Source organism: Hippopotamus amphibius, chromosome 8, assembly GCF_030028045.1.
Source record: "Hippopotamus amphibius kiboko isolate mHipAmp2 chromosome 8, mHipAmp2.hap2, whole genome shotgun sequence".
In the NCBI taxonomy this organism is placed as follows: Eukaryota; Metazoa; Chordata; class Mammalia; order Artiodactyla; family Hippopotamidae; genus Hippopotamus; species Hippopotamus amphibius.
In genome coordinates, this window is record NC_080193.1 from 83,708,370 (window position 1) to 83,733,476 (window position 25,107).

Sequence of the window (25,107 nt, forward strand, 5' to 3'; positions counted from 1 at the left end):
AGGTGCCATGCTATTAGGATAAAACTAATTAATTGTTGCATGACGTGAAAGCACTTACCTATGGAATTCTGAGCAGTAACATTTAATGACACAAGACTTGCACCGTGAAATTGGGGCATTAGAAACCATACTAACAGTCTCCAATTTTTCATGCCATTTTGGCACTTCTTGATCATCTTGTATATAAATTTAAAAAATTAACTGGTTGCGTTCAACTTTGAATAAAGCTTTAACTTTCTGAAAGAGGAAGACTGAGAAATGAATTTATGACCTGTTTGAGGATAGAAGATCTTGGAGTTGGGATGGATTGCCTTCACTGAGTACCAGTGAATTACAAGAAGAAAAAACTTGACTGCTGATAGATGTGTTTATTTGCATTTGATAACATCATTGCAGTTTAAAGTTACCCTAATCAAGGGTTCAAGTAGTCCTAGAAAAAGGTTGACCTGAACTATCAACTAATACAGAAATTTTGATTGTTGGAAGTGTTCAGACTTTAACACAGTTAAGTAGATTGCCATAACTGGAAAACCATCTTACTTTGGTTCTAGTGTATACTGGCTTCTATAGCCAAAGGATATAGATGCTTATTTATTATAGCTTCATCTATAAAAAATGCTTAATTGTTCAAAAATATTTCTGAATTATGCATATTGCAGAAGGGCATTTCTTTTGAGAACTGTGGATGATGGAGAGGACTAAAAACTTCAGAAAAAATACTCCTTACTGAAAGCATTGATGAAACTCAATTTACTTGACACTGAGGTTCAACAGAGGAAAACGGCTTGCCTTTGCTGCATTTGGGATTTGTGTGGTTTTTTGGTTAAAATTGTGTAGGAGTTACTACCCTTTAACATAGTTTACATGTTGCCTAAAAATGTAATTTATAATTTTGGAAATTTTTTTTTAAAAACAGGATTAATTACTGGGAATCAAAAAGGCAAAAGACCATTAGTAATTTTTACATTGTATTTTATAAAAAAATACTTTTGTTTGTCCTTATTTTGAAAAACTTTGAAATGGTTAGAACAATCTAGCAAAAATCACTATTAATGTTTTTACATGTTAAAATAACATTAATTGGGACCCTCCATATAAGCATTGCTGTTTACATGGTTTATTATTGGAAAGTGGTTCTTTGTTGTGAAATACTGAGACACTCCCAATCGACATAGTATTATTTTTTTTTTCTGAGACATTCTGAAATGTTCTTCTTTAGTGAATCCAAAATTAAAAAAAAAAAATAGATAAGCAACACAGGATATAACTAATGCTGTCTTTCTCTCCAGGTTGTACAGATTGGCTCTAGGGAGGTGATGGGAAGGGATAAAAAGTCTGACTCGTGTTTCATGAGAAGCACTGTAGCGTGGTGGACATGGGCTGGATACTACGTCTGATTTTACTCACTTCCTTTGTGGTCTTGGTGAGTCACATCCCATCTCTGTGCCTCAGTTTCTTTATTTAAAAGCATGGGATTAGAGCCAATGATTTAGAAAGGTTCTTCTAGCTTAACTGTATTCTAAGCCTCTGTTGGAGAACAGTTTCTACATTGCAGAGGATCTTGAAGCATGACCAGGTAGAGTCTCCAAGCCTATTGCCACCGTCATGACGACCCCCTCCTCTTTGGTGATCTGTCTCCTACTCCTCCTGGATTCCCTGGTCAGAAAATTTGCCACCACTCTTGGGATTATCCTTTACCCTTCTCTTCTCTCCCTCTCATACCAATAGCTAACCAAGTCCCATTGGTTCTTCCACTTAAATAGCTTCAGCTCCTCAGCTTCTCTCCATCCTCACTCAGTGATGGAGGCCACTGTTGTCATCTCTTGCATGTGTTTCTCCACTCTTGGGCTTCTTACTCCCATTTCCCTTAGACTCAAGTCCAAGCTCCTTACCCTGGCGTACAAGACCCTCCTTCTATTTGCTTCTGCCATCTCTCCTGTACCACCTCTCCCCACTCTTCCTCTCTAGTCAACCAGCTATATATGCTATTCTCAGTTTGCAGAACACACCATAGCCTTTCCTTCCTGTGGCTTTCTTGTCCACAGATCCCTCTGCCTGATCACTGTTACTTAGCCCAACCCTTTGCTTTCTCTGTTTCCATCTGGCTAATCTTCTTCATCTTTCAGATCCTATCTTGAAAGTCACTTCCTGAAGGGTTCCCTGACCATCAGACAAGGTTATTTTATTTTCCCATCACTCTTTGTGCTACTTGTGCTTTAACACATCAGGCTAGGACAGAATTCATACTGTAATTGTCCATCTCCCTCTGTTAGAAGGTGTGCTCCATAAGCGTAGGCACTTTTCTGTCCTGTTCTTGGTGGTATCCTCATCTCTTTGCACAGTGCCTGGCACATAGCAGATATTCAGTAGATACTAGCTGAATGAATACATGAAAGAAGGAGAGAAAGAAAGGTAAAATTCTTTTTCAATAAGAAAGCAAGCCCAGCAGGCAGCAGTTGTACCTTCTTCCTCTCCTTTCTTGCCATCCTCCTCCCTTGCCATCCTCCTCCCTACCTTCTACCCCATTTCTGTTTGAAACAGGGACTTCCCTACCAATACAGGCCCTGTTTTAGTTATCACCTCAAAAGAAGTAATGATCTCCCCTCTCAATAATGCTATAGACCCTTGATAGTCCAAGCACATGTTTTCCAAGTTCAAATTCTTCATTGCTCCCATTTATATGAGAAATGATATGGGCCCATGTTTGATGTAGCTAAACTGCAAAGATGGCTTTAGATGATCTTTTTCTGCTAGCAAAAAGTTTCCAGTCCAATGAACCTCACTGAATACTTTCTCCACCCATCTTGATGTCACTGCTGTGATATGTTGCATAGTAGTGACTCAGTGCTAATGTCATTATCGTCAGTTGAATATTTATTTCTCTTATTTTAATTGCTCTAAGTACAAGCTTTTTGGCCGTTCTTGTTCGTTTTTAAAATTGTTACAGAAGCTCTTGGTATTGGATAGTGCAGGGAGAGCTTCAAGGGCTACCTTCTAGTTATAAAAATGGTCAGTATCATATTGACTTTAAAAGTGGGTGAACCAGCTTCATTGGTGCCAGGGTCTGTATCTTTGCTGTCTCCCATGAGGTAATGTTGCAGCACAAGTTAAAAAGTGGGCTCCAGAATCAAAGCCCAGCTCTGGAAACTTTTTGCTGATTAACGCAGAGCAAGGTGCTTAACTTTGTTGGGGCCCAGTTTCCTTATCAATCAAATGAGGTGAATAATAGTATCTACATCTTACAGTTTTAATGAGGGTTTAAATAAGGTTCTGCACGTAATGTGCTTAGCATAGTGTTGGCACATGTTCAACAAATGTCAGTCATTATAAGTAGGTCTCTGGCATTAGCATAAGACTTGCCTATTGTAATTATTTGCATAAATGGGAAAAAAGTAGTAGTTTTAGCTTTGTCGGAAAAAAGTGGTTTAAGGTGCCAAGTGCAAAGAGCCTTGGGCTGGGAGCCAGGAGATCATCTTAACTCTGCCACTTGCTAACTACTCACCCGAGGGTCCAGTCACCAGCTCTCTGTCTTAAGATGCGATGTGCACCGAATCAGCTCTGCTGCCTTTTCTAATGTTATCAGCATTTTGTGAGTTCAGGGATGAGTGGCTATTTCATTTTAAATACCTCCCTGGGGTAGACACTGAATAAATATTTGCTAAGTTGAATGGAATCTGCTGACTTTATCTCTGGAATGTAGATGATTTGGTTTTGTGATATTGAATTGTAATGACATAGAAAACAATGGTGGTGACTTTGAGAGTTAAAAAAAAAGACATACAATGAAAAGCCAGAGACAAGCTGTGTATTAGGGCTGTTGTAACAAAGTACCACACACTGAGTGGCTTAAACAATAGCAATGGATAGCTTCACAGTTTTGGAGGCTGGAAGTCCAAAATCGAGATTTCAGCTGGGCTGATTCCTTCTGGGGATTCTGAGAGACAGTCTCTGCATGTTTCTCTGAGCTTCTGGTGCTTTGCTGCTAGTCTTTGGTGTTCCTTGACTTCTGCTGTATCACCTCAGTCTGCCTTTATCTTCACATGGTGTTCTTTCTGTGTGCATGTCTTGTCCAAATTTCCCTTTTTTATAATAACACCTATCATATTGAATTAGGGGCCCACCCTACTGTAATATGATCTCATCTTAACTTATTACATCTGCAGTGACCATGGTCACATTCTGAGGTACTTGAGTTAGGAAGGATGTCAACATATGAATCTTTGAGTGAGGCAGATTCAACCCCTAACAGGCTTACCCTGTCCTTCTTGTATAACTGTCCATCTCTCCATCCTTCTTTCCTTCCTTCCTTCCTTTCCTCCAGTAAACATGACCGTGCAATACAGGTGGATGGATAACAGGCAACTTTAGAAGCATCTTTAAAGCTTTACATAAATGGCCACTGGCTAATTCTCAGCAGTTAACTTTTTAATTTGTGGATTACTCATGACTTTTGTTTCCATCTAATTTCCCTTTTTTTCCCTTCTTACTGCCCCTCTTACTGGACTCTTCCTAACTCTTTCCTTCTGACCCAATTCACCTAATTTTCCTTCTTCACTGAGCATTTCACTTGTTATAAATAGATAGTTCTGCCACCAGATGGTGTGCAAGGATTGGGAAAGGATTTGAAACACCCTGGCCGATGTGGCAGCTTTTTCATTTTATCTCGGGAAGAAGGTTGACGTAATAAGTCAAAGATGAGATGCTGAGATTGTGTAGATTTTACTTCTCCACATACATTTTCTCTTCTGTATTGTGGAAACAGAAACCTGAGCTGGAAATCTAGAGGAAAAGAAACCAAAAAAAAAATTGATAGATAAGAGTTAATAGGAGACACTGATCTCAGAATGGTTTCGACAGTGATATTAGGCTGAGAGGTCGAAGCAAGGTTCTCAGGTCTGTGGGCCACTTCCTCAAAGAGGTAGATTCAGAAACCACAAAAAAGGGGAAATCTGTTGTGTGCAGTTAAGCTGTAGAAAGGCATTTGTGAAATAAGGGGCCTCAGCGGTCCCTAATTCAGCAGTTTCAAATGAGGCCTGCAACCTAATGCAGCTCACAGACCACAGCCACTCACAATGTGCTTTGTTTGGCTTGCACAGGGTTTTGCTATCCTTATTCCTGTTAATTGCCAATATTAAAACAATCCCAGTATTTCACATTATCATTCAGGTTTCAGGCTTCTTTTGGAAAAAAAAGAAAAAAATCTGAAGGCCTGGCAATACTGGCTGAATGTTTTTCTTGGCAACACCTTACCATGGCTGAGTTGAGGCTGTCCCTTCAGTTGCAACTCGTGATTTATAGTTTGACTTTGTGTGTTCCACCCCCTATTGAATTATGCTGAAACTTCACCCTCATTGAAAATGTTGCCTGCCTCTGCCTAGCCCGTGAAAGGTATTTGAATACGTAACCCTGCTCTCCTGTTTCTTAGACGAAAAGATGAGGCCCAGAGAGGGGAGCTGACCGCTGATTCAGTGTCACACCTGCCCTGGAATTCCCACTGAGCCATGCTGCCCCCGTGAAAGAGAAACTGGTGGGGAAGGAGTGCGTGTGACCCACCACAGACGGGTGATGCGGTTCAAAGAGTCAGGAGGGAAGGTGAAAAAACCTGAAAACCTGCTGTTGCTCAATTATAGAAAAAGAAACTAGAGCCACACACACACACACACACACACACACACACACACACACACACACACACAAGTGAAAAAATGAGGAACCCCCAGGTGAACACCTTTCAGGGAACTTGGAGAGGATTAATAAATACATGATCAGAATATCACTGATCAGCAGTCAAAAAAAAAAAAAAGAAAGGAGCCCTGAAGGACCACCTGCATGTTCGGGTTGTCTCTGGAGTAAACTCATCATTTCAGCATTGAGAAGGCAGCTGATGAGGCAGAGTGCCTGAGAAGGCCAGGTAGCACATCAGCTAGAAATTGGATGGTTTATTATTATCCAGAGGAACAGCAGGATGCCTTTCTGGGTACCTATGAAATGGCTGTCGCAGACCCTTTCCACCGGAACGTGGGAACCAACTCGTGGAAAAGTGATGGAGTCAGCGTGGAATAATGCCAGAGGCGGGAGCAGGGGACTTTCTGCTGGCCTTAGTGAAGATAAGTGGGGCTGTAGATGGGCAGGGCTGACTCCTGATGATTCATTAGGCATAGCGAGTACTTATGGAGAGCTTACTCTGTGCTAAGCTCCGCACTGAAAGGTAGACATGCATGATATCATTGCATCCGTCTAACATTACTGCTGTCATCCCTGCTTCATCGATGAGGAGACTGAGGACCAGAGAGATCAGGTGACGTTTACAAGTCCACTTGGCTCACAAGTGACAGAACCAGGATTCAAATGGAAACTCTCAAGCCACCTGTCACCAGAGTCTTCCCACTTACCAGCCAACCTGCTCTACTGCCAGCCAGCCCTGGCCAAGGCTGTGGCCTGGCCTAGTGATAAATGCCCTGCATGTCCTGGATCCAGTTTGGGTGGGCCTACTGGTAAATGCACATCATGTCCTGGATCAACGCTGAAAGAGTGGTTGAGGTACACCATTTTGACTGGATGATGTGTAATGAGTTTGAAAAAAGTAAAATTTCAATTTCCAGGGAATTCCCTGGCGGTGCAGTGGTTAGGATTCGGCGCTCTCACTGCCAGGGGCCTAGGTTCGATCTCTGGTCAGGGAACTAAGATCCTGCAAACTGTGTGTGGTGCAGCAAAAAAGACAAAACAAAAAAAACATTTCCAGCATGCAACTAGTTTGTTTCAGAGGGTCACTAAGTTAGAGGACTGGCCAATTGTCAATGAACCTTTGTCCTCAGAACACAAGTAAATGACTTCTGGGCAACTTTGGTCTGACAAATCTTATTTCCACCTGGGGCATGCTGGTAACACCTGTAGTAAAGGTAGATCACTGGAAGCTTAAGCCAATTACCTTTTTAGAGAGAAGGCAACTTGGCTTGTGGAAGAGGGAACTGGAGCCCAATGAGCAGGTGAACATATGAGGCTGGTGAAGAAGCAGTGGCTATCCCTTCTTTCTACTTCCTGGAAGCCCCTCTGTTAGGGGTTCAGACCAAAGGGAGATGCATGAGAGGCAGCAGCCCTGGAGGGTTGGTCTTGTCACTTTCAGAGCAGGTTTAGAGGAAGGAAATCAGGCTAATTGTTAAAGGGATCACTCCTACGTGCAAATACACACTGTGGGGCCCCGAAGGCATGAGTGACCAGACCAGTCCTGTGAAACATCCAGCAGAGAGACTAGGCAGCTGGAGTGCTCGGTTTGTAAATGCTATTAAGCTCTTCTAGCCAGAGAACTGTTAAGCAGGTTGGGATAAGCTGCCAGAAAATCTGCAAATACAACACGTAGGAGTTGAGTTTGTTGCATCTGGAGAAAAGTAATCCCAGTTACAAGTGTATGATGCCCATAAAACCCAAACCACAGTGTTCTCTAACACTTATAGAAAACCCAGTTCTCTACTCTGAATATTAATGCAGGGCTAGTTGCCATTTCTCAAAATTCAACAGTTCCATGAGTCCCTGTCATGAGCAAAATGCGGAGTTTGACATGATTCAGGAAGAAACGTGCAAAATGATAAGAGAATTGAGAAACCCACGGTATGGAAAGAAGCTTCTGAGGTGAACTTCTTTGCTGCACAGGTGAAAGCTAAGGGGGCTGTATAGTGAATCGTTAGTATGTGAAGGATAGGTACAGTATCTGCAAAACCTCAATCCTCTCTTTTTAAAAATTGTGTTAGGAGCGGTAGAATTCTGGTCAAAAGTTATGTGCTTGAAGTGAAATCGGGACATAAAATGTATTATTCCACCTGGAAGCTAGTAAACTAATGGCACTCTTATTCATGAACTGGTACAGGTTTAAAAATAAAAGTGCATCAGATAAAATCAAATGAGAGCTCATAACTGAGAGTTTAGAATAGTTAATGTATTTAAGGAGTTTTCCCTCTAAATTTTAGAGTTTAATAGTGGGAGGGAGAAGGGACAATATCTCAGAATATGTTTTTAATTTCACAAATATAGACACTCCACCATCCCTTATTTATTTTGAATTCCTTAAAACTTTAAAAAATATAAGTAATATATGTACCTAGTTTAAAAAATCAAATAGACTCAGCAGAGCCTCCTCGCCTGCCTGCTTGCATCTCTACAGGTGTCCTGTATTAATAAATCTACTTCTTGCCTGTCAAACAAAAAATCAAATAGACATATCATTTATAATGAAACACAGCAACTCTTTTCCTTTACCATGTTCTTCTCCTAGAGGCAATTATTTCAATAATTGCAGGCTTTTCTTTGGGTATTTACATCTGTATTTCTAAATAATATGCTTATGCGGGCAGTTTTCTACTCATAATTCTTTATCTCCTGACTTTCTGTTATGGTAATTGGGCATTTCCTTCTCTTCTGCAAACATGAGTGTACTTCCTCACTTCTCTTTCTCCCAAAGTAGTTTTAAGATGATGATTTCTTGCTTGTATCATTTCTTTTTCTGGAGTTTATAAATATTTTTTCCACTAGCCCAGTTTTCTGTGTATCTGTCACTGGATTTTCCTCCAGTACACTAGCAGATCTTCCAGATGGCTATCAATATTTTTTCCAACTATAAGAAGAAATGATCAATAAATTCTATTTCTCCCTTCCCCTCCCCCTCCTCCAGCCTCCACTACTTCCATCTTGGAATGGTTGCTTTCTTGGTCTGGTATGAGGCTGTCCCTCTGGCCTTTCCTTTCAGCACCATTTTGCTTTGCGTTCCCTGTGCCCTAGGTAACTGTATCTAACTCTTTCCTACACTTTGCTGAGAGACGTCTTCCAGTGGCTTCCTAAGAAAGATATACTGGGTGCAAATTTCTTTTTCTCTCTTTATTTTTAGTCTTTGCAAGTGTGAAAATTCAAAGGTCTCTTCTCTTTCACTCAATTGATAATTTGGTTGGATGTAGACGTCTAGTCTTCCAACAGCTGCAGGTGAGGAGTTGGATGCTCTTTTGTTTTTGTTTTTTTTTTAATTGTTATTTATTTACTTGGTTGCACCAGGTCTTAGTTGCGGCAGGTGGGCTCCTTAGTTGTGGCATGTGAACTCTTAGTTGTGGCATGCATGTGGGATCTAGCTCCCTGACCAGGGGTCAAATCTGGGCCCCCTGCATGAGGAGCATGGAGTCTTAGCCACTGGGCCACCAGGGAATTCCCCAATGCTCTTTTGACTGCTGATGCATTGAGTGTGAGCTTTTTGTCCTCCTGGAAGCTCTTAGGCTGCTCTCCTTATCGTTTAAGTGTTCTGAAGTTTCACGCAATGTACTTTTAAAGTTCATTGTGCTGGGCACATGATGAGCCTTTCTAATCTGAATTTTCATCTTCTTAGACCTAGGACATTTTTTGAATTCTTTCTTTGAGATTCTCTTCCTCTCCATTATCTCTGTTTTCTCTCTCTGGATTTTGCACCTTCTGGGTTTGACCCCTTAATAGTTTTATCTTTTCCTCTAATTTTCCATCTGTTTTTCTGTTTGTTCTGATCTCTTGCAGATTCCTTTGATTTTATTTGGTTATCATACTTTTTTAATTCGCAAGGGTTGTTTCTTGTCTCTCTTTTTTCCTCCATAGGATCCTGTTTTTGTTGTATTGATATAGGAATTCCATCTTCTTTGAACTCTCTGAGCACATTCATGTTTGTGTGTGTGTGTGTGTGTGTGTGTGTATGTAACAGTTTGTCCTGCTCCATGCTTTCTTCCTTGTATCCAGTGCTTACCTTTTTTCAGTTTGTTCTGTTTGGTCTCTTTCTTTGACATTAGAGATTGTTTTCAGATGTTTGGTAATCCTTGGCCTCCGCTCATATTTAAAAGTGGTGCTAAGGGGACCTTCCTGGTGGCGCAGTGATTAAGAATCCACCTGCCAACACAGGGGACATGGGTTTGATCCCTGGTCCGGGAGGATCCCACATGCCGCGGAGCAACAACAAAGCCCGTGTGCGACAACTACTGAGCCTGTGCTCTAGAGCCCGTGAGCCACAACTGTTGAGCCCTAGCACCACAACTGCTGAAGCCCATGCGCCTAGAGCCCATGCTCCACAGCAAAGATGAGCCACCGCAATGAGAAGCCCATGTACCACAATGAAGAGGAGCCCTCGTTCACCGCAACTAGAGAAAGCGCGTGCTCAGCAACGAAGACCCAATGCAGTCAATAAACAAATTAAAAAAAAAAAAGCGGTGCTAAGATTCTAATCAGCAGTCCTGGGGGTATCGTCAGGTGGCCTGGAATTCTCCATTGTTAGTACCTAGAGGTCTTTTCACGGCCATTTGCTGTCTCCAGGAAGGAATCATTCGGTTTCCTGATAAGAGATGGGTTTTTTATACAACAAAGTTGGTGGCAGAGCTGCAGGAACACATTTCTCTCTCAGTGAAGATGTACATATAGCTTCGCAGGCCCTGAATTACGTTTAGGATCCAGGAGGGTTGCAAGTGTCTGTAAATATTTCTTCTCACAGCCATAGGTAGCTTGCGTAAGTGCTCTGAGAGGTCATGTAAGCCTTAAGTAGAGAAGAGTATGGCGTTGTGCACACTTGAGCTTCTCAGGTTGGGTGAACCGTGCCTTGTCGGGTCAGCATCAGCAGCAGCTGCTTGCTGTCCATTCCGGACGGGAGGCCAGAGGAAGCCGAGCTAAGAGAGGCCCCGGCTGCCTGGCCTCCCGTCAGTTTCTCTGCCCTTGAATAAATCAACTGGGAACTTACTGTGGCGTGTGCGTATGTGCGTGTGCGCTGTGTGTGTACACGTGCGTGAGTGTTTTCACTTAAGGGCAGTCCCCTGGAAGTGCTGCAGGTGGTCCATGCCAACTACTCGAGACCTTGAGCCAGTGTCCTTTGTTTTCAGAACTTTGGGGGGGAGCATGATACCCCCAAGTACTGTTCTGGGGAGAGTTGGCTGGTTTCTCTTTGGAATCTACCTCTTAAACGATGATAGTCCTTATTTTGCTAAGTTATCACTTTTCTGGCTCCCTACATATTTCAAAGATTTGTTGAAATCTATTGGCTGCTATCACATCCCTGCCATTCTCCTAGTCTTTGAGGGTTAATGCATTTAAAAAATTCTCCTGTTGTCATTTTAGTGGCAATTTGGGAGGTAGAGGAGCTAAAGGCCCATGGTTTAATGTTTACCTTAATTTTTTTTTTTGGATTCTTTATCATGATGAAAAGCACTTCAAGGTAAAGAACCAAGTTTTATGTTGTAGGTTCGTAGTGCACGTAGTAGGCACTCAGTAAATATAGGTTGAGTGAATAAATGATCTGTGCTTTAAGGTCTCTGAAATACAATTAATGTAGCTGCCAGGATGATTATTTCCTCTGGGATCATCTCAGGTTGAGTGGGGTGGGGTTGGGGGGAGATCTCGGTAAAATCAGATGTTCACCTAAGGCTGGAGCAGCATTTGGGTCAAATGTAAGAAGTCAACCTTACTCATCCCACTTCATTGGATTTTGTGGTTGTTTCTGGAGTTGGCATTTTCTGGAAGAGGATTACCAGCCAGCCTTCGCCATTATTCCTTTCTTCCCAGCGATATTATTAAAACAAAATGGCTGGGTGTTCTGAAGTCTGGTGAAGTTTGTTTATGACATCAGCATGAGTTGAAGTTGGCTCTTTGTAAACATTAAAAAAAACCCAAACCCTCCCAATTGCCTTTTTTTATACTCTCAAGCTAATGCTAATCAAAAATGGTATTTGAATAACCTCTTGAAACATATTAGCCAAATATGCCTTGAATGACTAAACTGATAAATTGGATAAAATGAATTGCTAGAGGTGATGAACTCCTGTGAATCACTAAACTTCATTCTGCCAGCTTTCTCATGCTACACTCTTAACTCTGGAGACGTAAGACACTAGACACCTCAACACAAACTACACTTCTCCCTCAGAGCATAACTTGAGAGGATGAAATCTTTCAACACTGTCTTATGCAATGCAATTATTGAATAAACTTGAACCTATTTATGGCTTCTTTTGAATTTGAAACACATTTTTATCTTTTAAATAGCTTTATGTTTGTGTGTATTATGTTCCTGACTATACTTTCTCTTTGAATTCATTGTTAGAATGAAAAAGAGTTCTTTATTTTGTACCTTGTTGATCTGTTTAAGAAGGCAGGCACTTGATCTTGAGAGAAGGTTGCAGTAGAAGAACTAGAAAATAATCCACAATTAAACTCAGCAATAGTTCCAGCCACTCACTGGAACTTTGGGCATTGATCTGAGCTCCTTAAATTAAAAGTGACATTTATCTATGAAGTAATCCTGAAGGAACTGTAACAATGATGGTTTTGAAATCTGATAATAGAGCCAAGAAGAAGAAGACATGAAACCAGGGTAATTTCTTCTGGACAGAAAAGACTCCAGGTACACTTTAAAGCCTGTCTTCAAGTATTTGAGAGTTGGTTATTATTTCAAGGATAGTGATACATTGTCTTTTAATATGCTCTGTGGATAAAATCAGGGAAAATCAGTTTCAATTGTAACAGAAGAGATTTAGGTTAAATGAGAAGAAGAACATTTTCTTACAGGAAATGCAAAGTAAACACCCAGAAAATGTATGCATTTCATTTCTCTAGCAAAGATCTGACCATTCACTAGAAATAAGATTGAATAATGTTATGCATTGGTGATAATCCAAAGCTGAACCTCGTTCTCAAGATCCTGAGGTTTTATTATTCTATTCCCATGCAATTTTGTACTTTTAGAGTGTCACTTTTATAATGATCTCTTTTTTTTTTAAGAACTTTTATTAAGATATAGTTAACAGACAATAAACAGCATATATTTAGAGTGTACAATTTGGTATCCCAATCTCCCAATTCATCCCCCCCAACCCTCCCCGCTTTCCCCACTTGGTGTCCATATGTTTGTTCTCTACGCCTGTGTCTCTATTTCTGCCTTGCATTTCCTCTTTCATAGTTGTTAGCATTTGCCTTATGTATTGAGGTACTCCTATATTGGGTGCATATATATTTGTAATTGTTATCTCCTCTTCTTGGATGGATCTCTTGATCTTTCTGTAATGTCCTTTCTTGTCTCTTGTAACATTTTTTATTTTAAAGTCTATTTTATCTGATATGACTATTGCTATTCCAGCTTTCTTTTGATTTCCATTTGCATGGAATATCTTTTTCCATCCCCTCACTTTCCATCTGTATGTGTCCCTAGGTCTGAAGTGGGTCTCTTGTAGACAGCATATATATGGGTCTTGTTTTTGTATCCATTCAGCCAGTCTCTGTCTTTTGGTTGGTGCATTTAGTCCATTTACATTCAAGGTAATGATCGATATGTATGTTTCTGTTACCATTTTCTTAATTGTTTTGTTGTTGTTTTTGTAGGTCCTTCTCTTCTCTTCTGTTTCCCACTTAGAGAATTTCCTTTAGCATTTGTTGTAGGGCTGGTTTGGTGGTGCTGAATTATCTTAGCTGTTGCTTGTCTGCAAAGCTTTTGATTTCTCTGTCGAATCTGAATGAGATCCTTGCTGGGTAGAGTATTCTTGGTTGTAGGTTCTTCCCTTTCATCACTTGAAATATATCGTGCCACTCCCTTCTGGCTTGCAGAGTTTCTGCTGAGACATCAGCTGTTAACCTTATGGGAGTTCCCTTGTATGTTATTTGTCATTTTTCCCTTGTTGCTTTTAATAACTTTTCTCTGTCTTTAACTTTTGTCAATTTGACTACTATATGTCTTGGCATGTTTCTCCTTGGGTTTATCTTGCCTGGGACTCTCTGCGCTTCCTGGACTTGGGTAGCTATTTCCTTTCCCATGTTAGGGAAGTTTTCAACTATAATCTCTTCCAATAGTTTCTCGGGTCCTTTCTCTCTCTCTTCTCCTTCTGGGGCACCTATAATGCAAATGTTGGTGCATTTAACATTGTCCCAGAGGTCTCTTAGGCTGTCTTCCGTTCTTTTCATTCTTTTTTCTTTATTCTTTTCCGCATCAGTGATTATCACCATTCTGTCTTCCAGGTCACTTCTTCACCCTTCTGCCTCAGTTAATCTGCTATTGGTTCCTTCTGGTCTATTTTTCATTTCTGTTATTGTGTTGCATGTCTCTGTTTGTTTGCTCTTTAATTCTTCTAGGTCTTTGGTAAATTTTTTGATCTTTGCATCCAGTCTTTTTTCAAAGTCCTGGATCATCTTCACCATCCTTATTCTGAATTCTTTTTCTGGAAGGGTGCCTATCTCCTCCTCATTGAGTTGTTTTTCTGGGGTTTTATCCTGTCCCTTCATCTGGTACAAAGTCCTCTGCTTTTTCATTTTCTCTGCCTTTCTGTGGCTGTGGTTTTCAGTTCCACAAGACGAAATACTGCTGATACTGCTTGATACTGCTGTCTGCCCTCTCGTGGAGGAAGCTGTCTAGGAGTCCCTCCTGATGGGAGGGACTTATAATGATCTCTTATTGGAAGCAAAAAATACCTTTGTCAATATGATTCTTAGAAAGCAGTAGCTGTGTTTCACTATTGAATTATCTATACCTGTGCTGATAGTGAAATGGGTATTTAAGAAAATGCTGTGATCTAAGTAGATGCTTAAGATTCCAGACTGAGGGTGATTTTTCTTAAAGCTGCTAGATGAGCAGGGCTTTTTAAACTTACTTTCTACTCACTTATGTTCTGGTTTTCAAGTCCTCATTATAACAGATGTTTCCTTTTGAACACAGAGTATAGCTTATTAAGAAGAGCTCAACTTCTATAGGAAGGGGGTAGGAGACGCTCTGAGGAAAGAGCCTGGTTTTTGTTGATCCTCAGATATCCTCACCTACTAAGTATGTATGCCTTATGCTGTAACATTCAGAGCCAAATCTCCTCTATAAAGAATGGAATATTTTATTTGTAAAATGTCTTAAAATTTTAGTTATTTTGGTTCCTAGTATCTATTGTTCCCTCCATGATATAAATAACCTCAATTGAGTTTTATTTTTTTAAAACAAAACAAAAACTCAACAAAATAAATTATGATTCTAAGCCTGATCATATCATACTGTGGATTGAGAAGACGTAATCTTTATAAAATAGTTTGGACAATCTGACAATTTCTGAAAAATAAATCTTCCACAGATCCTAGGTTCCACAGTAAATTTCTACATGGCACAGTGTCTTCTATTCATTTAAAGCTTTCAAAATTCATTGAAATGGAACATGCATTTCAAATACACATTTTTGAAACTTAATTGAAAATACAATCAGGTTTCTTCCTAAAGTGGTCAACACTCTATTTAAATTTTAAACACTATTGTAATGCCAAATTGTATCTTGAGTTGGTTGGTTTGAAAGCTCTCAGCCAAGTAACCCACAAAGTGGGATAAAGAGCTTATATTTGAGACTTAGTTTGATATTTGAGAAAGGTGCCAAGAACACCCAATGGGAAAAGGACAGTCTCTTTAACAAATGGTGTTGGGAAAACTAACATCCACATGCAGAAGAATGAAATTGGAGCCTTATCTCACTTCACATGCAAAAATCAACTTAGAATGGATTAAAGACGTAAATGTAAGGCCTGAAACTGTAAAAGTATTAGAAGAAAACATACAGAAAATGCTTCTTGACATTGGTCTGGGCAATGATATTTTGGATATGACTCTAGAAACACAAGCAACAAAAGCAAAAATAAGCAAATGGGATTGCATCAAACTAAAAAACCTCTGCACAGTAAAGGAGACAACAAAGTAAAGAGACGGTTATGCAATGGAAGAAAATTTTTGCAAACCATACATCTGTTAAGGGATTATTACCCAAAATGTATAAGGAATTCAAACAAGTCAATATCAAGAAACGAAATAACCCAATTAAAAAATGAGCAAAGGACACACCTCCAAAGACAGATGGCCAACAGGTATATGAAAAGATACTCTTAATCAATAATCATAGAGAAATGCCAATCAAAGCCACCATGAGACATCATCTTATACCTGTTAGAATAGCTATTATCAAAAAGATAAGAGATAAGAAGTGTTGGTGAGGGTGTGAAGAAAAGGGAAGGCTTGCACACTGTTCATGGGAATGTAAATTGGTACAGCCCATTATGGAAAATAGTATGGAGGTCCCTCAAACAATTAAAACATAGCACTACCATTTGATAGTACTTATGGGTGTATTTCCAAAGGAAATGAAATCAGTTTCTCAAAGAGATATCTGCACTCCCATGTTCATTGCAATGTTGTCGACAATAGCCAAGACATGGAATCAACCTAAGTGTCCACCGACAGGTGAGTGAATAAAGTATGGTGTATGTATGTGTATACATACATACATGCATACATACATGCGTATACAATGGAATATTATTCAGCCTTAAAAAGAAAGAAATCCTGTAGTTTGTAACAACATGGGTGAACCTGGAGGACATCATGCTAAATGAAATAAGACAAGCACAGAATGTCAGATACTACATGCTCTTACTTATATGTGGGATCTAGAAACATCAAACTCACAGAAGCAGAGAGTAGACCAGTGGTGACAAGGAATGGGGAGGTGGGAGAAATGGGGAGGTGTTGGTCAGTGGGTACAACGTTGCTGTTATGTAGGATGAATAAGTCTAGAGGTCTGGTGGACAGCGTGATGACTATAGTTAATGATACTATATTGAAACAGGAAATCTGCTAAGAGAATATATTTCAGGTTCCCTCATCACACACAAAAACTGAGAGCTGCGTGAGGAGAAAATATGTTGATTAGCTTGACTACAGTAATTACTTCACCATGTATACGTATATCAAATCACGTTGTACACCTTAAATATATATAATTTTTATTAAAAAATTAGGATATGGTCCTCTTCTAGTTTTCTCACTTTTCCCCCTTGCTTCATTCTTATTTCCTTCCCTTTCTTCTTTATATTACCATTTTGTTTCTGTAGTTGTGATATGACGCAGGAGTATAATTTTTAAAGTAAACCCTTCCACTGTTTTTAACATTTTTTTGGCTTGTGAAGGAAGAATTTAATATTCTCTCAGAAGAGTTGTATTCCTCCTTGATATATTTTTTTTCTCACTATGAGTTTATGACTTTTAAAAGGAATTAAGAAAACTTATCTTTCTCTTACTGTATAAATCATCTATGTTTATGGTGTGTACATTTCTTTGTTCTTTTTGGGTTAAATGTAATTGTCAGATGGGATAGTTTTCATGCTGGTAAGTATTTTTCCTCTGCTCAGAATTACAGTCCTTTGTAAATCCTGTTGCTAAATTTTAATATCTATGCTAGAATGATTTAGCTGACCAATTCTGCTTTTTTTCTCTCCTTTATTTGTTCTAGATACATTTCATATTGCTCTTCAGTCGACAAGGGAAATTACGGCTGCAGAAATGGTACACTACTCTCCCTGACAAGGAAAGGAAGAAGATCACCCGGGAAATTGTTCAGATTATTCTCTCTCGTGGTCAGAGGACAAGCAGTTTTGTTGACTGGAAGGAGCTAAAACTTGTTTATAAAAGGTGTGAGTAACTTTATGAGAACTGAATTTCTCATTCCTGTTTGGTTTGCTTCATCCTGAGCATTTTAGATTTGCAACACCAATTCTATCATTTACTGGAATCTTTGAAAGCTGGAGCCCAAATGTTTGTACCAGTAGACTAAATAGAAAAGAACTCTCATTTATTGAAATGGTTTCCATGTGCCAATATGGATTCTAGATAATTTATGTGTTGATAATGTACACATGCATTTAAGAAATTATGAGCATCTGTTGTATTTCCAGCACTGTTCTAATGACTGTGGATACAGTAGTGAACAAGACACAGAGCATTCCTGCTCTCTTGGAACTTACCTGTTAAGTCAACAAAACAGTTTCGGTTAGTAACAAATGCTATAGAAAAAAGGTTAACATGATAGAGAGATGGGTAGCTCTTTATTATTCAGGTTTGCAAATGAGGAAACTGAAGCCCTTCAAAGAGAATTTAAGTAGTTAGTCCCCGGTCACAGCAATTGAATGGTGATTGGCAGAGCCAGGATTCAAATCCAGATTTTTCTGACTTTAGAGCTTTATATCCTCTCTTTACTGCACCTGCTTGACCTACAGCAAGACTGTACTTCCATCATTTCTACATGAGGAAGCTGAGGCCCTAAGAGGTAAAGTCATTTTGCTCGCAAAGACTTAGATAACTGATGCCTAAGCCAGGACCAGGACACAGCCTATCTGACCCTGCATCCAACATCGTACTGCAGCTTTCAGAGGGAAAACATATTAGAAAGGCTCGCACAAGGTGGGTTTGTAAAACTGGAAGGGGAAAGACAGAGGTAACATCAAAGGCTATATTTGATGGAGTAAATTACCAGGAAGCTTCTCCTGCTGGGCCCAAGGTCAGAGCTTTTCGTACTAGCATCATGAGAGATGTCAACAAAGGCCCGTTGTAGTAATAACATCCCAGGGATGGAAAGGCAAAGTCCCAGGAATTACTTGCTGACAAAAGTCTTGTCCCTACTCTCTGCCTGCTGGTTTCTACAACTTTGGGTTCAATTGTGATTTAAACCATTACAGGAAGAACAGGCTTCATGAAGAATCAATTCTCTCAACAGATGTTTACAATTACTGGTAAACAACAGTGAACAACGCAGACTGAGTACCTGCCTTTGGGAAGCCCCTGATCTAGTGGAGGAGAGACAGGCCATGAAATACAGAACGAAGGATGCTCTATGGGGGGGGGGGGGGGCACAGGAATGCATAGCAGGGGCATCCAATGCAGGCAGAGAGGATGGAGATTTCCTGGAGGGAGGGACATCCACGCTCAGAGCTATAGAAGTAGGAGTGAGCCACACGAATGGGGCGAGGAGGAGTGTTCTAGGCAGAAGAAACACACATGGGAGGAGAGGACTTGACAAACTGAGGATGGGAGACACACTGCAGGACAGTACGAAGTGAGAGGGTGGGCGCGTGGGCCCCTGGGACCTTGGTCAGGGGTCTGGAATTTAGAAAGGACAATTCAAGATCCAGGGAAGGGCATGAACAGGCACCCTGATTACCATGGACCAAAGGACTCTGTCCCCTGATCACAGCTCCTCAAGGTAAAGTTGAGGACTTTTCACATAATTAATAGAAATAATCAAATAACCACCATATTTTTTTAAAATATTCTATTTTACCTTTTGGGAGGATATTGGATGTGACGAATAATGATTTCCCTCTTGGATGTGGACAGGAAGAAACCCTGGAGAGGAAGCGGTAACTGCTTATTCATAGGAAAAATCATCTTCAGGTTGTGTAACACGTCATCATATTTTACGTTATCTTTTTTTCTTTTCAAGGTATGCTAGTTTATATTTTTGCTGTGCAGTAGAAAATCAGGACAATGAGCTCTTGACGCTAGAGATTGTGCATCGTTATGTGGAGTTGCTGGACAAGTACTTTGGAAATGTAAGTGGTGTCCTGGTCTCTAGAATGAGTCCGTCTCCACCCCAGCTCTGACTTCAGTTCTGTCTGTCATCACATTCCTTCTCTTTCTCAAGTCTAAAATATGACTGCATTTGTACCGAGGATCAGAATGCAAGGCTTTCCCCGCTTCCTGTAATTCTTAGAAAATGGAAGATCCAGAGCTTTCCGGAGGCAGGTGGCGTGTATATTTCCAGACCACAGCCACACTAGACACCTTGTTTCAATGAACTAGAATTTAACTGTGAAGGATTCCTTGATATTTTGTCCCTTACTCCCTATTGACTGTCTTTTCTGTTGTGACTTTTTATCCTCTCCCTGGTTTCTTTTACTAAGCTCCAAGTGTTTTTTAGTATTATTTATACATAAGAAAAAAAAAACAGACAGATAAACAAAACCAAAATCCTTTTCCTTCACATTGCTATCCAACCTCCATGCATTTACTGCTGAGTAATACGCTCTGCGAGGTGCCCTGATCCCCAGAGCACATTCACTCTGTGGTTTCGCCTTGACTCCTCCAAGGAAATCATATGGTCAACAGCAGTGATGCTTCTTTAATCTTCACCTGCTGTAACCTCCCTGTTTACTCATCACAATCCTGTCTTTAAATCCTCTCCTCTTTATCTTGCCCTGACACTGATTTCTGCGGACTCTCCACCTGTGTTTCTGAAGGCCCCGACTTGGCTTCTTCCCCGGCTCTCCCCCTCCCCCTGTCCCCTAAATGCCCTCCTGCCCTTCCTTCTCTCCCATGTGTCTACTAGACTTTCTCTCCTGGAAATCCATCACCAGATGACTCTGCTTCACTTTACTGATGAGGGTCTTCATTGGGCTTTGCATGGGCATCTCAGCCTTCACGTGACAAAAACTGTCAGCTCCTGAAAACCTGTTCAGTCTTGTGATTGAAATTATTACGTCCTAGGATCCTTCAATGCAAAAGGACAATGTGCCTTACATCTTTCTCCACCCTTTACTTAAGTCTGCCTCTGTCTATTCAAACTGGACTAAAATTCATCTCCTTCTTTCACTCTCACTAGTATAGTTTTACTTGGGATTACAGTTTCACTTTTCCTTTAAACTTCATCTCTGCCCCTTTCTGCCCCAGGGCTCATCTCTGCTTCCCTTGCCTGGCCTGTTGGTTACCATTCAGTTACTCTCCTCCATCTTTAATGAATGCAATTCAGATTTCTAACCTGGCGTTTACTTGTTCTAAACATTGGTCCCAGACCACTTTTCCAACCTTCTCACTTCTGTCTTTTTGTCCCTGATGTGTCCAGTGCCCCAGCGACATGAAACAGCCTTGTATTATCCTCACCGAGCACAGGATTGGCCTGACCACCCATTGCAAGTCTCTCGAGATCACGAGCTGGGACTTATTTGCTTGTCTTTTCAACACTTGGAACCAGCTCTGGGCCAGATTTTAGCGAATGTTCCAGAAACTTTTCATCTAGTTTACAGTCTCAAGAAATGAATCAGTAGATTTGGAAAATGTGTTCTTTTCAGTAATAGTCTCTTCCCCATTCCCTGGCTCACTGAAGGTTTTTATTAAGTGCTGTTAGGAGAATTTGCTTTCAGAAGCGTTTTCTGTACTGTATTCTATATAATGGAATGAACAGCATTTGAGGTATTGGTTAAGGTTTTATCAGATTTGTTGCAACAGTTTTTGCAAGGATGAGTACCTGAAAGGTTTCTAAAATAATTTTCCCTTCCTACCTCTCTTTCTCTCTTTGATTCTCCTTCTTTTTCTTTGTAAATGATGTTAGAAGACCTAAATACTGCTTCAGGGATTTCAGTTTGTTGGTCAGTGTATAGCATTAATATTTTTCTTTTGTTTTCTCCTGGTTCACCCAAGATTATTATCATTTTTTAAAGAGAAATTTGCAGATATATGTAATGGCATGTTTTCAAACCTGAGATCATTTAATTTTATGCTTTCCATTATTCAGATGAATTCTGACATTGCTGTACTTTCTTTTGAAATAAACCGCAGACTTGGCCTTTTGCAGAGCTGTGAAGGAGTTCTCCTGAGGCCCAGGCTTTCCCATAACCTGCCTTCTCCCCCTCATTTCTGCACTTTAGTTTGACCTGTTGTGTTTTCTTAGATTTATCCAACTGTGATAATGTGAATTGGGATTGAATTTTGATCTCAATCTTACCTGACCACATTTCAGATATTTCAGAACACACTGCTTTCTCAAGAGAATTTGAATCACCTTCACCAATTCTAAGCCCAGTTAAATTACAGGCAGAATCAGAATGCATTCCTAGTTCTCTAACATTAATTTTTCATCCTATTTTGAGATACCTTTAGAAGCTCTGTCTTTGTCATGGACCAAAATTTAATTCACCAAAAAAATTCGATGAATCTTTCATTAAGCTAAGAGCAGCTAAGAGCAGTTCAAGGCTCTGTGCCCAGTAGGTATTCAGTTCTTATTAATTAACTGTGATGCGTAAACCCAGCAATTCTGATTCTTATGACATTATCTCAGGAATGATATGTTTGTCTTTGGTTTTCTTTTCCTCTTGTGTTAATACTGAAGGTTTCCTTGAATTTTGCCCTTATGTTATCCCAGAAAAAAACTTCTGTACTGAGCTTCTCATAACACTAGAAAATATTACTTTCCTATGACAGAGAAATCAAAATAATCTGTGGCTACTAATTTAAGTTCCTTTTTTTTTTTTTTTTTTAGCACTTTTCAATTCCCAGGAGATTTATAAGGATTACCTAGTTAATCTTCCGGTCTTCAGTAAGCAGCATGAAGCCCAATTTTTAGGGGCTAAGAGGGAATGCCTCAGAGTCTCACAGTAGATAAGGGTTGCTTTGAGGATTTAGGCATCAGCCATATTTTCCCATTATAGGCTCTTGTGTGAGTTTTTACTGATGCACCCAGATGTATGGATGTTCTGTCCCGGAGAGGTTTGATCTTGATTTAGGGAGTTTTCTTGTTGTCAGGGGAGGGGCGCTCTGTGTCCTGCTGGATCCTGATGTCAGCAAAGTTTAAAAGAACTATTTACTCTCATGGGGCTATTGTGAGGGTCAAAGACAGTGTAATTAACACTATTTTATACACTGTCGATTGCTATGTAACTGTACTTTGCATTATTATTTTATATGTACTTTTATGCATTTGCTGTATATAACTTGAACTTTTTGTATTTACTTTAGAACAGAATTCAGTAAGGGAAGTTCTTTCTTAGATTCTAGTTATTGAACGATTTAATTATTGAAATGCCAGAAATAATCTCTCTACGTCAGGTATTCTGCTATAACAAAAGTCCCTCAAGCCAAATTATAGTAAAATTGTAGTAAAGCACAAGACTGGGAGATCAAAGATAACATTAAATTACCACTGTTTTTTGCTTTTATGAGCTTTCTTCCAGAATATAGAGACATGAGAAAATGAGAAAAAATAAGGAAAGAGACTCATGTGTTTATTAACACACAAGCCATGTGCTTTTGCATAATTTGATGGAGTGCAGTCATTTGAGCATCAAGGGTACATTTCAGGCGGGGCCCTGAGGGTAGAATTAGAGGTCGTATTTGAGTAATTAGACAGTAGCTGAAGAAATCTGCATTAGGCCTCAAGTTCTGAGGTGTTTTCTCTTCTTACTCTCAGGTACAATAACCCCTTGGAGTTAGACTCAAAGAATAGCAAATAGCATAGCATTTTGGAGTTGCTGTATACGAAAGACTTGCTCATTTGTAACACTCTCTATAAGGCCAATAGAACTTGTGCAGCCATTTCCCGTATGATCTGGAGATAGTAGCTGTATAATTAAGGTGTGTGTATATATGTGGTGTGTGTGTGTGTGTGGTGTGTATAGGGTGTGCTGTGTGTGTATCTGACTTTGCATGTCACCTAACCTTATCCCTATCCCTTGAAACTAGGTGCAGCCAATTATTTGCCACGTGGCTGCTGGTGAGCCCTATAGCCTTGGGATGGGTTGCTGCTAGGAGAGTGGAGAGTGAAGTATGAGAAGTTCCCAGAGAACTTGCATTAGTATCTGTCAAGTTCACTTTACAGGATTCTGGTTGCTGGTTTCTCCTAATGAGGTTCCTGTCTGTCCTGGATTCCTGGTCTACACCTATCTTGAACGCTGGGGTTCCCCAGCTCTTGCTACTATAATTCCTGACTTCCTGCCTCTTCCGATCACTGGTAACTGCTTACTTCTTGTACCTTCTTTGATGTGCATGAACGTCTATAGTCTACTGTGCTTTCTTTCTGTTTATCTGTATTGTTTAAAATTGCAAAGTAATGCATAGTTTTACATATCCTTCTAGACATATACAGTTTTTCCAATAAAAGTGGTATTGTATTATGCCTGTTATTCTGCAACTTTCTTTTGTTCCCCTTACCAGACTATCTTAGAGCTATTTCCATGTCTGTCCATGGAAATCCACTTTATTCTTTCCAACTTATACCTAGAATTCCCATTGTATATAATACGATACCCAAGTAGGGGTAGACCATACTTTAAGCAATTCCATTATGGCTGGACTTTTGAGTTGTTTCCAATTTTTATTATAAATGATGCTGCCATCATCCTTGTTGTTAATATATATTATTATGAACTAGTTTGGGTTTAGCATAGGAATAAATTCCTTGTGGAATTATTGGGTCAAAGGATTTGTGCATTTAAAATTGATGGACATTACAATTTGAGCCTTCAAAATGGTCTATAAAATTTACAAATTCCACCAACAGTGAGTGTGAGTACCTGTTTATCCATACACTTAACCAGCAATGGATATTATCTCTTCTTAATAGTCAGATGGTCATTAATTAAATTTGCATCTTTCTGATTACTAGTGAGGCTGTATATATTATTAGATGCGTATTGGCCTTTTCCATTTCCTGTCTTGTCAATTAATTGCCTCTTGACAGCCTTTATTTGATTTTTTATGCTGTGGTGTTTATCTTAGGGACTTGAGAAAATTCTTTCTATATCATGGATACTATGCTTTCCTTTCTGTTGTATATTATCCCCAATTTTATCCCCAACAATATTATCCCCAATCCATTGTTGTACTTTTAACCTGTACTCTAATCTCTCTACATTTTTGCCTGGGAAGCTCAGTTCTACTTGTCATTCAAATTCCTGGAGTGAGAGTGTTCTAGAAATAAAAGAAAGGGTTTATAAGCTGAGAACATGTCCCTTTACGATGACATCCTTTTTCTGATGATTGCTTTCAAAAGGGAACCCTAAAGGGCCGGGGGAGATTGGATTAGAGTATCATGTCCCAGTGAATAGACTCTTATTTTAAACTGGTTTTATACACTCATGCACACACACACTTGTTGATTTGATGCTGTTTTCTAACAAAGGAAGAGACCATAACCTTTGCAGTTTAGTTAGATTAGTTTTAGTGAGCGAGCCCTTTATTATAGTGGTTTTGTGCTTATTTGTTCTTATGCGTCTAGATTCAGTTGGATCTGTCAATATAAACCATTTTCCTTGGAGAGTCTGCAAGTTTATTGACCTAAATCCTAAATATACGGAGCAATTTGTTAAAATATTGACATCCATTTTATGTAAAGTCATAGGATTCAGCAGGATCAGAGGATTGTTGATCTGGGAAGCTGTTAGCCCCCAGCATCATAAAAACAAGGCCTGTATGGTGGCCGACTCATTCATTTATCCTGCAAACATGTATTGCATCCTAGTGTGTGCCAGGTTCCGGAGGTATACACATGACTAAGACAAGGTCTGTACCTGAGCTCACAGTGC

At 39.8% G+C, this 25,107-nt stretch overlaps 1 protein-coding gene across 3 annotated transcripts in view; it reads left to right on the forward strand.

The window, feature by feature from the left end:
* Positions 1-25,107, forward strand: part of AP1S3 (adaptor related protein complex 1 subunit sigma 3) — a 59,875-nt gene that overhangs the window by 24,549 nt on the left and 10,219 nt on the right. Inside the window, exons 2-5 of one of the 3 annotated variants that reach the window (XM_057746899.1) lie at positions 1,290-1,423; positions 5,426-5,592; positions 17,271-17,449; positions 19,257-19,365. In XM_057746899.1, coding sequence (XP_057602882.1) covers positions 5,566-5,592; positions 17,271-17,449; positions 19,257-19,365 — 315 coding nt within the window. In that variant the 5' untranslated portion in view covers positions 1,290-1,423; positions 5,426-5,565. The remainder of the gene's footprint in view (positions 1-1,289; positions 1,424-5,425; positions 5,593-17,270; positions 17,450-19,256; positions 19,366-25,107) is intronic. The other 2 variants (XM_057746898.1, XM_057746900.1) reach the window with 2 other exon arrangements.